At 44.6% G+C, this 13,591-nt stretch overlaps 1 protein-coding gene across 1 annotated transcript in view; it reads right to left on the minus strand.

Moving 5' to 3' along the window:
* LHCGR (luteinizing hormone/choriogonadotropin receptor) overlaps nucleotides 1–12,969 on the minus strand; it is a 19,769-nt gene extending 6,800 nt beyond the window's left edge. Inside the window, exons 1-6 of the mRNA XM_065739639.1 lie at nucleotides 12,824–12,969; nucleotides 7,254–7,325; nucleotides 4,337–4,411; nucleotides 2,570–2,644; nucleotides 1,966–2,040; nucleotides 1,801–1,878 (exon numbers count right to left, since the gene is read on the minus strand). Coding sequence (XP_065595711.1) covers nucleotides 1,801–1,878; nucleotides 1,966–2,040; nucleotides 2,570–2,644; nucleotides 4,337–4,411; nucleotides 7,254–7,325; nucleotides 12,824–12,969 — 521 coding nt within the window. The remainder of the gene's footprint in view (nucleotides 1–1,800; nucleotides 1,879–1,965; nucleotides 2,041–2,569; nucleotides 2,645–4,336; nucleotides 4,412–7,253; nucleotides 7,326–12,823) is intronic.
* Nucleotides 12,970–13,591: the final 622 nt, after the last annotated feature.

Consider the following 13,591-nt stretch of genomic DNA (forward strand, 5'->3'; position numbering starts at 1 on the left):
TTGTTTTGCAAGTTTCAAATCTTGATACTGTACTCAATTATTATACTGTGACTCATATAAGGAATATAGATACCTATAGCATAGCTAACGCTAGCTCATAAATTAGCATAAAATTGAAGCTTAAATCCCCTAAACACCTTCCTGTTTAGCTGTTCATGAAATCATCCTTTTACATGCAGATTCTCCCTGCTCTGTGGAGCTCTGTGCCCACCTCGGGATGAGACCCAAAAACAAGAAGTGATTCCAGGTAGGGTGTTGGCACCAAGACAACAAATTCCAGTCAGAAGACCTGGATTTTTTGTTTTAAGCAAGTATGGGTGCTAGGCTCACAGAAATGTAGCATGCAAAGCAATTGTGAAGCCCAGAGGGTGCTGCTGGATTGCATATCCTCTGCGGACAGACAGATCTTCCAGGAGCCCTGGAATTAGTAAGCTGCTGATATTTTCTCTCTCATCACAAAAGAACAGGAGAAAAGCCATTGCTGGTTGTTTCCTGACTGTGGGTTAGGCTCTCCACCATTTTGTAGTTTAGGATTACAGTAAAAAATTAATGGTACGTTCCTTTTTTTTTTTTTCACTATTCACAGAATCATAATTTTGCTAAGTTATTTTGCAAACTGGCTGGTAGGAAAGAGGCCCATGAGAAGTGATGTTCTAAGCTAAACCATTGCTCCCCTTTAACAACATGTGGTCGTTGTCTTTGGTCACATTTATGCATCGCTCCCCTATCAGTTTCTGAATGCACCCAATCTGTGTTGAAGATTTGAAGGACTAAGAAGGCCCCAACCCAGCCAGCTCCAGTGCCTGCTCATGCAAAGCTCATTTACAGGCACACACTTGTATCAAAACGAGACTCTCTGTTTGCATGTGTGCATTTTAAATACCAGCCTGGTCTTCCAGGGTTGGTTTTATGTGCTTGCAGAGCCGTTTGTGCTGCGGGGACAGGGATAAGGCCACACCTTGAGAGCTGTGTTCAGTTTTGGGCCCCTTACTACAAGAAGGACATTGAGGCCCTGGAGCGTGTTCAGAGAAGGGCAACAAAACTGGTGAGGGGTCTGGAGCACAAGTCTTATGAGGAGCGGCTGAGGGAGCTGGGATTGTTTAGTCTGGAGAAGAGGAGGCTCAGAGGAGACCTTATTGCACTCTACCACTTCCTGAAGGGGGGTTGTGGTGAGGAGGGGGTGGGCCTCTTCTCCCTGATAAATAACGACAGGACTAGAGGGAATGGCCACAAGTTGCGCCGGGGAAGATTTAGATTAGACCTGAGGAAACATTTTTTCTCTGAAAGAGTGGTCAGGCACTGGAATGGCCTGCCTAGGGAGGTGGTTGAGGCACCGTCCCTAGCGCTGTTCAAGAAGCGTTTAGATGAGGTGCTAAGGGATTGGATTTAGTAGTTGGGTAGGGATAGTGATAGGAGGATGGTTGGACTAGATGATCTTGTAGGTCCTTTCCAATCTAATGTACCTATGAACCTATGCTGCTGCCACCTATGGAGGTTCAAGAAATGTGTAGATGTAGCACTAATGGACATGGTTTAGTGGGGAAATATTGGTGGTAGGTGGGCAGTTGGACTGGATGATCTTGGAGGTCTTCCAACCCTGGTGATTCTTGAGTGGAGCATCTCACCTAGCATCAAACCCACTCATCTTACAGGCAGCAGTAGTGTGCTAGAAGGAAAGTCAGGGCACAGAGACAATACAGGGCTAAGATAATAGGGCTTAATTTCAAGCTTCTTTTCTAAGTGGGGCTGCTCTGCTGGAACAATTACCATCCCAGGAGGAGCTGGGACTACTTTACTCACAGCGTCAGCGATTCATTGCTCATCCCCCGGAAGGCGTTTTGCGGTATGGTTGTCATACGCAAGTTGTCGCACAGCTCCCTTTGGGTGGGAAAAAGAAGTTACCTGCCAGAGGTACAGGAGCAAGGTGGGATAACTCACAGCTGGGAGGGGCAGGGCTTCGCTTACAAAATAAAATGAGCTTCTGAGGAGAAGATCTGCGTCAAGTCTGGGAATTCTATAATGCCAGTGTTACAGATGCTCCTGGAGGAAAGCACGGGATACAGGAGGAAAGGTTACCAGGCTGACTGCAAGGAGAGGCCAACCCCAAAGGTACCCATTTAACACTATGTTAAAATGAAAGGTAAACATCATAATTCTAAGTAAGTTCTAACTGCACTTTTAAGGCCTGTGAAAATTGCGTGTAACGTTCTCAAGCAGTGTCCGGGAGAAGCAACATATTTCCACATGAAAAGCACAGAAGAGGTCTTAGTTACCTCTTTTGTATCTTGTCAGGACAGAAGTTTTACTCTAGTTGGAGCTCTTTGGCAGACTTTGCTATTGTTTTGTCCATTGCTGCTCTGCCTTGTGTTAGTTTATTTCCTTGCCTTTTAAAAGACCTCTCTGCTGGCAAGCTGCATATTAAGGCTATGCTAAATGATGTATGAACTTCTGGTGTACTGCAAGGTGTGAAAAACTTCTTTCTCTTACACACACATATATATATATATCCTGTGATTCGTCCACATAGGAAGAAAAAAGAGAACAGAAAAGAAATGAAATGCTTTCTTACAAATATTTTAGCCTTGGAAGGTTTCTGAATGCTCCGTCCTCGATGTGCAAGAGGTTTTTTGTGTTCAGGATTAATCTGTAATGAGGGAAAGATATGCTAGTGTTATAATTGTTATACACTCAGAAGGAGCTGACTGTGGCTGGTGGTTGACCTTGCTGGAGAAATGCCATGTGCAGAATACGATGGAAGGCTTTCAGGCTGTGAACAGACTTTGTAGAAATGCACTACAAATGCATTGATAATGATAATTAAAGGTTATAATGATTAGGTAGCCAGGAAAAACAAACAAACAAACAACAAAACTCAGTCTCCTGAGTTTGCATGGCTCACTGCACTGAGTTTCCTTAGTTTGGATATGCTGATGATTGGTGTGGATTGGCGTTTTGCTGGCTCTTAGGGATCCATGCCAGGCTTGCAGCAGCCTTACGTGAAAGGTTCTGCTTTACCACTGTTGTTCTAGAAGCAATCAAATAACCTACCAAATTCAGGCCAATCCAGTATTAGCACCTATCAGAATGGATTGTTATGAGGTCTGATTTAAGGCAGGTGTTTTGGGAGGAGCCTCACTGGATATTCATACAGCTTGGGTGGGAATACAGCTTGACTAGGTGGGAATGCAGGACTTCATTACTTACTGATGCCAAATGCACTGACAGCTGTTTTGTAACTTACTCTTATATCTATACACTGAAATGAAATATCATTAACATTAATAACCTGAGTCTCCAGGCTGCCAAAGATGAGCAAACCCTAGCTGAGCAGCTGTGAGGTCGTTTAGCATACGAAATTGCAAGGAGAGTTCAAAGCCAAGAGCTGCATTGAACACACTGCTCCTGCTCTTCCAATGAAAGTGGCCTTGACTGCAGCTTGAGATGGCAAGTCCTCACAGCTTGAGAACTGCAGAGTGTTCAAGATTCAAGCAGGCTTTCCTGCTGCTTGCCTGCAGCTCTTTAATGGTCTTACTTACCTTTCTTGTTTTGTCAGACAGGCAGATGGTAAGCTATATGTAATTTGTAGGTGAATGCATGAGCTCAATCTTTTATTTCTTGCTTAAACCTAACACTGATTTTAGTAGAAATTTGATCCAGCAAGAGGTGGACAAATCTGTCTCCTGCTTATCTCGCTTCGATGGAATTCAAATAAGTGGGAAAAAAAAATCCCATGAATTTGTCCTCGCTCAGTTGCACCATAGTTAAGACACTCACTGATCATGCTGTGGGGAAAAAGGCAGTGATGAGGTATTGAATCAGATTTATAGTTCCCAATTTCACTAAATATTTCAGAGCACTCGCATAGCAATTGCTTTAAATCACATGCTCTCTCAGACGCCTGTGCTAGGCAGGTCAAGTTTAAAATTAGTACATGTTCTGTTTGAGTAATATTTCAGTGCTCAAAAGAAGAGCTGCATACTAAGCAGACATATTCAAATACTTGCTTTTGAAAGGTTTTGTTTTCTTATCGACTGATTTCTCTGCTTAGAAATCTCAGCACTGTGGTAGAAGTAGACACAGAGCTCCCATCGTGTCATTGAGGTTCTAAAAGGAGCTGGACTTCATTCACATAGACGTCTTTGTGTGCTTCAGATCTCCAAGGCTAGAGCCTACATAGAGCTCTCTATACAGTACTTTGGACAGGAACGTTTGTCAGCTCAGATCTCATCCAAAGCCCATCAAAGTAATATAGGAAGATTTGGTCTAGGGATTCTGTTGGCTGCTCCTTGATGATCCTAAATCACAAGGTGGATGCCTTTTTTCCACCGTGGCTTACATTTCAGACAAAGCAGGGAGGCTGTCAAACGCGCTTGCTTCTATTCTCTCCAGGGAATCACTCTGAGAGATTTCGCTGTAATGAAAAAGACAGACACAAAGCAATACATTAACAGAGGAGATATCAGAAACCAAGTTTCCACTTATATTTGCTTCTTTTATATGTAGCTATTTAAGCCTCCAGTCAATTTTTGTGCAGCAGTGTCTGTGCCTCACCTCCAAACTCTAAAATCCTGAGCCAGTAGGGCTCAGGAGAGAGCAGTGTTTTGCTATATTGGGAAAAGGGTACAGCAGCCATCTGGAGTAAGTATCTCTGGAGCAGTCAACCACCACTTCCTCAGTAAATTATAGATAAGGTAGCAACTAGAGGCTGAGCTAATGCAGACGGAGTGAGCTCGAGTCTTTGAGCCTTTTGGTCCCACTTAGTCCATTTGTTCGCACGGGCAGGGATGTAGGTAATAACTGTATGAAGCCCTGTGAACATAAAGTTGGCATGATGGTCATCTAATGCACATATGTACAGATACACAAATATGCACACAGTGCACTTTATGAATAATGGTTGGATTTAAATGCCATTTTCATTACATCATGGAAACTGATGGAAGGGGCTCTTTTCTATTATTATGCAGATCAACATGACTGTTTTTGTAGGCACTACATTATTTTTACATACCAATGCTCCTATTCTGCACATGCGGTGAAGAATTTTGTATACAGAGAAAATAATGCCTGCCAAGTGCCTGCTAGATTAAGTTTCATAGAGCTACACAAAATTGACTTCTGAAAGTAAATAGTATATATTGATGTGTATAGAGGGGAAAGGTCTTCAGAACAGCATTTTCTCTTGACAGAATTGAGTGGAATGGCACAGAAACTATACTGAAGATTATACCCTGTCAGCAAAGCATAAATACTTTTTCTAAACAACTGGAACATGTCTATAAAATTGGAGTCACTATCATCACAATTCTGAAAGTTATATTATTTACAGTACAATTACAATAAAACAGTTCCTATGGATGTTAATATAAAAACTCTTAGGCCACGAAGACCTTTTTTTATTATTATTTTTAGTGGCAAAGGGGAATGCATACCAAAAACTATACGCTCAATATATATTCCCATGATTTCCTCCATCATCAGAATTCAGTGAGATGGGGTTTTGTTTTGGTTTCTTTTGATAGTGAAAGTTATTCATGAATAAAAGATGGATGTGGACCAAGTGACCTCTGGATGGCCTGATCCTAAGAGGCTCAGGGCTTAGCCAGATGCACTGGGTTGGAACAGGGACTACTTGTAGGACTTGAAAAAAATGGCTCTTTCTCAGGGTCCAAATTATGAGATCCCCAGATCTTGCAGTCTTTCCTTGAGATCTTTCCTACTTGGCACTGGCTTTTCATTCACATATGTCTAAAAGAGTTCTGACTGTGACAATAATTTATCATTTGATTTGCAGTTGAGAATGAGTTGCTAAATAGATGATTTACAGATTTGCAGTTTAAAAATGTGTTTTCAAAGTAACACTGAATCTCAATGAAACTATGTAGTACTCTACAGATTTACATCAGACAAACACATTGATTTCTGTGCTGTTGATATGGGGAGATGTATTAAAAGGACACAAAGAAGTCAATTCCATTATGGAAGAGAAAAATGTCAATGAACAAAACAGCCTTTGTGAAGAATGGGTTATGCATACAGCTTGGGGAAAATTTGCATCAAATCATATAGGTAGAAGACACTCGTTAGATTTAAGTTGATTTCCCATCTAAAGAAGCTAAGTGCTTATTACTCATTAAGATGCAAGTGAATGCAAGAATGAAGTGCCATTAGTTCAAACTGTAATACTTTGTTCTAGTTGAACAGAAAAATGGATGTAGTTTACGTCTAGTTTTTCTACTCACTAAAGTTGCAGGAACACAAGTTTATAATTCAGCTGAAATCATTTAACCAACCAGCTAACTAAAAACAAGTTTAACTCAAAGCTAAACCAGTCCAACTGAGGATTTAGGCATTTGCATCACCCTCATCCTTCAATTCTTTGCCTTCAGGAATACACTGTGAAAGAGTTTTTTGTCTTCTCATTTTGTCTCCTGACATACTGTATTTTTTATAGATGAAGAAGACAAGTCTAAAATGTGCACCTAGAGTAGTAAGTGGCATTATCAGTGCTGCTGCTTTTAGTTACTGGGGGAGTTGCTTCCAGATTGCATGGGTGTGTCATCAGCTTTGTCTTTCAATTAACACTCCATGCAGGTAAAACAAAACGTACTGGAGAACCAAACTTGCCATATTTCATTGGAATAATGACAGAAAGAGGGGTGAGATTGGTCAGCCCAACATTCTGGTTGAGTCTATAGAACAGATGCAAAGCCAAGAGAGGGGAAGCAGTGCCGACCTAATGTATAAAGTTGCTGTGATTGTAAAAGGTAATAGCCAAGAATGGGTTTAGTCCTACAGATCTTCTGCCATGCTTACTTCTCAGTGTAAAACAGCATAAAAATAAAGGTCTTATTTAAGTACTACAGAACTGTATAATCACACAATACCACAGCTGTCATTGCAGCGATAACATTTTATGATAGCTTTCTACCTTCTTTGCCAGTTAAAAATGCCCATAATCAGTTTTGTGATTAATGTTTCATTACATGATCTGTTAAAACCCTGTCAAAAAGCAATACATTCTCAAATCATCTTCTAAAGATTGGTCGTAAGAGATGACTAGTTTATAAGAACTTTTGTAGCGTGTATGGGTTGTTTTTTTTTCTTTTCCATGAAAGTACTTATTTAGCAGCACACTTGATTTTTTTTATTATTTTATTTTACTATAATGTCAATATTATTTGGGATGGAGACTTCTGATAAAAATTCTAGCAAGACATTATGAGTAAGTACGGAAAATGTTGCCAGCTTACATGATGAAGGCATCTCGAAGTCCTTCGAATGCATGAGATGGGATCACTTTCACAGGGAGGTGTGTGAATGATCTGAGAAAAGAGCAGGAGGAAAAGGTTTTAAGGCATGGGATTTCCTTGTTTACAGCCTGTACACTGGATAGAGAAACAAAAGCATCGGGGACCTTTTTTTTAATTGCCGCCAGTTCTTTGTACATTTGGGGACTGACCCTTCTACCACAGATCCCAGCAAAACAAATTTGAGGGCTAGTAGTTCAGCACAAAGTTGAGATGAATATGGTCAAATCAATAATAATCATGAACTATTAAACAAATGTATAGCCTGATGGAAACGGGCTGCTATATTCACGGTCAAATGAAGCTACAGACTATTGAAGGTTATTTCCTCTGGAAAAAGTCACTTTCACATAAGGCTGTACAACGACGTTTGTTTCCACCTCAGGGCCGTGCTCTTCTCTCAGTGGCACTGCTGTGGTGTTGTGCTGTGGCACTGCGTGTTCCCTGCCAGGCCTCAGGCTGTGTGCAAGAGGAGAGCTAAGTTTGGCCTGATGGTTCATTTATTTATTTTAAAAGGCAGCAGACTGATTTGCCGATTAAAAGAAAGTGCTCATTTTCCTTTTTAATTCTTTAATTTACTCTCGCTGAGATGTTAATGATCCTGAGGGATACGGATCTGTGTTTTACCATCGTGCTCTGCATCTGAACTATGGTGCCAAATAGTACAGCCATGGCCATGCTCTCCCTGATAACAGCCACAAGAAAATATTTAACATACTTCAGGACATTATCTCTGTGCAAACAGATAATTACACTCTTTTGCTTTTTAAATTACAGATAGCTAGACGAAGACATCTGCTTCCCATCCTCATAAACATGCTGTCAAGGTTTTTTGAAAAATTCCTGTGCTATTCATAAAACCTATTTGTTGTTGTTGCTGTTGTCATAATCCTTTGTATAAATACTATTGAAAATGTTTGAGAACTTTACTGGACTATTCTGTGGATAAGGAACTGGTTGAGAGGTCGAAGCCAGAGGGTTGTGGTCAATGGCTCTATGTCTAGCTGGAGACTGGTGATGACTAGTGTCCCACAGGGGTCCATCTTGGGACTGTACTCTTTAACATCTTTATCAGTGACATAAATGATGGGGTTGAGTGCACCCTCAGCAAGTTTGCTGATGACACCAAGCTGAGTGGTGCAGCTGATGAAGCAGAAGGAAGGGATGTCAAGCAGAAGGACCTTGATAAACTCAAAAGGTGGGTCCTTCTCAACCTTATGAGGCTCAACAAAGCCAAGTGCAAGATTTTGCACTTGGATCAGAGTAATCCCAGGTACAAATACAGTCTGGGAGAACTCCTTGAGAGCAGACTTGTGGAGTAAGTACTTAGGCCAGCTGTGTGTGCTTGCAGCCCAGAATACCAATGGCATCCTGGGCTCCATCAGAACAGGGGTGACAGCAGGGACAGAGAGGTGATCATCCATGCTGAGAAAGCTGGGTTTGCTCAGCCTGGAGAAGAGAAGGCTCTGGGGAGACCTCATTATGACCTTCCAGTATTTTAAGGGAGATTATAAACAGGAGAGAAATCAACTTTTTACATGGGTAGATTCCCTCTAAAGGGGAGAAGATTAAGATTGCATATCAGTGGGATGCTTTTCTCTGAGAGAGCAGTGAGGTGCTGGAACAGGTTGACCAGAGAGGTTGTGGAAGCCCATCCCTGGAGGTGTTCAAGGCCAGACTGGATGGGACCCTGGGCAATCTGCTCTAGTACTTGACCTGGCAGTTGGCAATCTGCCTGTGGTGGGGGTGTTGGAATTTGATGATCCTTGAGGTCCCTTTCAACACAAGCAGTCACACATATGTAATGTTCAGTGAGCCAGCACTTCAATGGGTACTGCAGTGAAACTGCGTGAAAGCACTTAATCCGTTCTGTATCTATACTTAGTTTTGTTTTGGATTCTTGCGTGTTCACCCTGAGAGCTGAAACTTTGAACTCATCTGCATCATCACTACCTTGACTCATTAAGCATCTCACAGAACAGCAAGCATAAAGGAAAAAGGCAATTTGGACTTTCCTCTTAATCCTTGAAATAGCGGTGTAGCACACAGAGAGTGTTCCACATGGACAAAGATATCTTCCATCCACAAAAAGGTGAAAAATGCTTTCACCCTAATCTTTTTCACTTTAGCTTTGCAGTTTGCATCTCAAACCCTGTCTGTGCTAAGGGGAACTAATTCATTTAGATGGCTCTTTCCGTACCCCATACATTCTGGGGAAGATCCTTTAGCTGCTGAGCAAAATCCAACTGTGTATATGTATAAACGTTTAGGTTAGCAGAGTTTGACTGGTGCAGGTTTAATTCTTCCCAAATCCCAGAGTAAAGCAAGGCCTCTGCTGGGCCTCTGCTGTTGAGTGTGACTGATGTTGGTAGCACAGAATGAAACTCAAGCAGATGCTGGCAGGAATTAGATATCGATTTATTTTGGATAGCACTCGGAGTGTGATGCTCAGATGTGACCAGTTATTCATCTCTCAGAGCCGGAGAAGCTGTTGACAGAAAGAACAAACTGAGTTTTATAAAGCTTTCATGCCTGCAGCTTTCTCATGCTACCAGCTGACTTGTATAGCCTTTGAAAGGACTGCATCCCTTTTAATATGTTACCAACACCGGTTTGAAAGAGTCCTGTTAGTTAAAGGATGAGAACTTTTGTACTTCTAAGAAAAACCTTTAAGTTTCTTTCATGTTTAATGCACAATAACTCATGGGTACTCGCTCCCTGCTTTAATGGCTGGCAATGCTGTGACTTCATACAAGCATGGGGCATTTCATCCTTGGCATCCAGGCAAGGTGTACAGAAAGGAGTGGGGAGCCAGCCATCCCTCAAGGCACTGAGCAGTGCCCTGCACTGGGTTTTCTAGGAAGTTAGGTGTGAAACAGCCAGGCTAAATACATGTGTCCACTCACTGCGTGCTGCTCACTGTAACACAGAGGCCCTGCACACGGGGTACACAGCCAGATAAACCTCACTATAAAAGGAGGCTTTGGAAGAAGCAGAGAGGAATTAGGTATCTGTCACCCACTGTGGTACAGGTGGAGTTGGGTACTTCTCCATTTAGACTTAAGTCAAAGTCTGTATGTGCATGCCATGAAGCAAAAGAAGAAAAAATATGTTTTCTTTCAAAATATAATCACATATTAAAGGTCGTTTTTTCTGCAGACACATACTTGCTACAGTCAGTGTGGCACACAAAGGTATTTCCTTGACTGATCATAGTACAAAGCATGACTTCTCTGAGGTCTCCTTTGCATGACAATGTGGGACCGATGCAAGGATGTGGGGCACCCCAGGCACTGTATCGGAGCAGTCTGGATCAGTGTGGCTTTTTTGTCTTCCCCAAAAATTATTGCAAGTATTTGCAATTGCTACACTTGGAACAGGATGATCTTTCAGGCTCCTCCCAACCCCTACCAACCTATGAGTCTACAATACACCACAGCTCCTCTGGTGCGCACAGGTACAAATGTGACACAAGTAACCTTGTAAGGCTTTTTCTCTCATACACAGAGCTGTGCAAGGGGAGGAGAGAGATGAAGAGAGATTGGTACAGTGTGAAAAGACAGAGGCAATGCAATGAGAAAGCCAAGAAAGACTTCCAGTTCAAATGACTGCACTATTCTATGATGGGTTATATCACAAAAGGGTAGGAGAGAGGGAAAAACAACACCCAAGCAAGTAAGAAGACACTAGGATGAAAATAAGAGATGAAAGGAAAGCAAAAGAGGTGCAATAGGAGCTAAAACAAGGATCAGAATCCATGACCACCTGTAAGGTTAGAGGCTGTATTTGTTATTAGAGTTTTGTTATTGTACAGCAAGTGCTTACTGTCTGTGGGCATCTGTGGGGTGGGGACTACAGCTCCTGGGAGAGGTGTGCCCTATGGCATCAAGTCCTGTTTGGTTTCGTGCATCTCTTAGCAGACAAAATGGAAGATATGCAACTCCCAGCAGAGAGCTCTGCACCAAAACTGGGCTCTTCTGGGTGTAAGAGGGCATTTCCAGGGGATGGACATGTCTGTGCAAATGTAGATTGAAAGAGTGAGGGATTTCTGTTTGATATCTGGGTATGATCTTGACTTTTAGAGGATACTGCAGGGATCAAAATCTCGGTTGAACTCTTATCTGACTGTGGCAGGTTTCTGCAGCCAGCCTCACAGCTGGGCTCTGCGAGCAGCTACAAAGCTGCTATAGCAAAGGTTAAAGGGGAAAACCCTTCTCTTTTCCTTGCCTATCACCTCCCTGCTGATCTGAGTTAAAATATAACTGCTAAGAGGCCCTAAGACTGTTACCTTTCTCAACCCGGTCATGGAGGTGGGGATGTGGATTCTTTTTGGCGCAGCAGACAGATAAAAGTAAGAGTACACCAAAAAAGAAAGTGGAATAAACCACACCAGTTTGGAACTGTTGATAACCTCTCTGGGCTGTGACATGATTCCAGAGAGTCATAGAGCATCCTAATGAAATGTTAGGGCACTGCAATGCCTCTCCCCTCCTCCCATACATTGCTGTGTGGGACCTATCCCCTGCCAGCTCCACGTGCTGCCAACACCAAGACAGATATGGGTTTCCTCTGGCAGCACCGTAGCACAGGGAGATAGGAAGGAACAAACTGAGAACAGAGCTGTTTCCAGCACCTGAATTTGGAGGAGCTGTTTACGTGGCTCTGAACTAACACAACTCAGTGCTTCTTGCACCTATCTATTCTGAAGCTGGGGAGAAAGGAATGAGCAGAGCAGGGGTAGTGTCATCCCTGGGGAATTTCAAGAGCAAGTTAAATTTACAAACAAATTGAGTGCAAATGGAAAACACCAGCTTTGTTTCTGAACAGGGCATAATGAGAGAAATCCTGCTCAGTTCCTGCACAGATAGCACGGCTGTGATTTCTGGGATCCCTTGGTTATCTGCTGTTCCCCTAATGCCATGTTTTGACTCTGAGGTTGTTCAGATAAGTGCTGCAACCCAACTTGTACACTGCACAACACTGCTCTGATTCGTATCATGTACTGGCTGGGCTCTGCCAGGTGGAGAGCTGGGATGGGGTGAGGGAATCCTCGTGACTCCCTATGGGTGTAATCCAACCCTCGTTCCCAGAGGAGCATCAGTCAGACACGGACCGCCTTGCAGACAGATCGGCCACCAACCTGTCACCGGCTCGAGCCTCCCGAAGGTGCAAAGAACACTTCTGGGAGGACCGGGAGCTGCAAGTGGGACAGGAGCACAGTCAGGGGATGCTGTGCCTCAGCTCAGAGGGCTCCGGGTTGCGCGAGGTCTGGGAGAAGGCGTGTGAGAAGCCAGGCGGGTTGCGAGAGACGGAAAAGATAACAGCGCCGATACTCGATCCCATTCGTACAAAGATACTCGTGCCACCGCAGGGGGCCGGGACGGGATGCGAAAAGCGGCTTTGCCTCCCGTCCCGGCAGGAGAGCACACAAAGTTCAGCCAGCCGCAGCCACTTTTCCTTCTTGCCACTCCCGACCCCTCTCCCCACACCCCGCGGGTCCCCGCGGTACTTACGCGCGGGCGGGCGCGGGGCGCGCCCCCGGCGGCGGCGTCGGGCAGCGCAGCGCGGGCTGCGTGCAGGCGCAGCGCTGCGGGCAGCGGCCGCCCCTCACGCCGGGCAGCAGCGGCAGCAGCAGCAGCGGCAGCACCGCGGGCAGCATGGCAGCACCGCACCTCGCTGTGCCGCCCGCGGCCGCGGCTCTCGCCCCGTTCCTCCCGCCCCGCCCCGGGGCGTGCTCGCCCTCCGCGACCCGGCCCGCCCGCAGGGGGATTCCGCTGTGTCCTCTTTGGAGGGGTGACGGAGTGATGCTGTCCCTTCTGGGGGTGTTGGTTGGCCGCCGGTGTTTGCCCGGCCGACGGGAGGGACCGCGGGGTGCGGGACTTGGTTAAGTTAGCGGGTGGCAAGGAGGCGGGAGGAAGCGTCCGTCTCCCTGAGGGTAGCGAGGTCCTGCAGAGGGACGTGCGTAGGCTGGATCGCTGAGCTGAGGGCAATTGTATGAGCTTCAGCAAGGCCAAGGGTCGGGTCCTGTGCTTCTGTCGCGACAACCCCATGCACTGCTACAGGCTTGGGGCAGAACGGCAGGAGGGCTGCATGGAAAGGCATCTGCAGGTGTTAGCTGACAGCTGGATGAGCACGAGCCGGCAGTGTGCCTAGGGGAGGGCAAGAAGGCCAGTGGCATCCTAGATTGTATCAGCAGTAGTGCAGCCAGCAGGAGCAGGGAGGTGATCATCTGTCTGTACTTGTCACTGGTGAGGCTGCGTCGCAGTACTGTGTTCAGTGTT

The sequence above is a fragment of the Cyrtonyx montezumae genome, unplaced genomic scaffold (assembly GCF_038088225.1).
Source record: "Cyrtonyx montezumae isolate F1298 unplaced genomic scaffold, pur_monq_1.0 scaffold_24, whole genome shotgun sequence".
In the NCBI taxonomy this organism is placed as follows: Eukaryota; Metazoa; Chordata; class Aves; order Galliformes; family Odontophoridae; genus Cyrtonyx; species Cyrtonyx montezumae.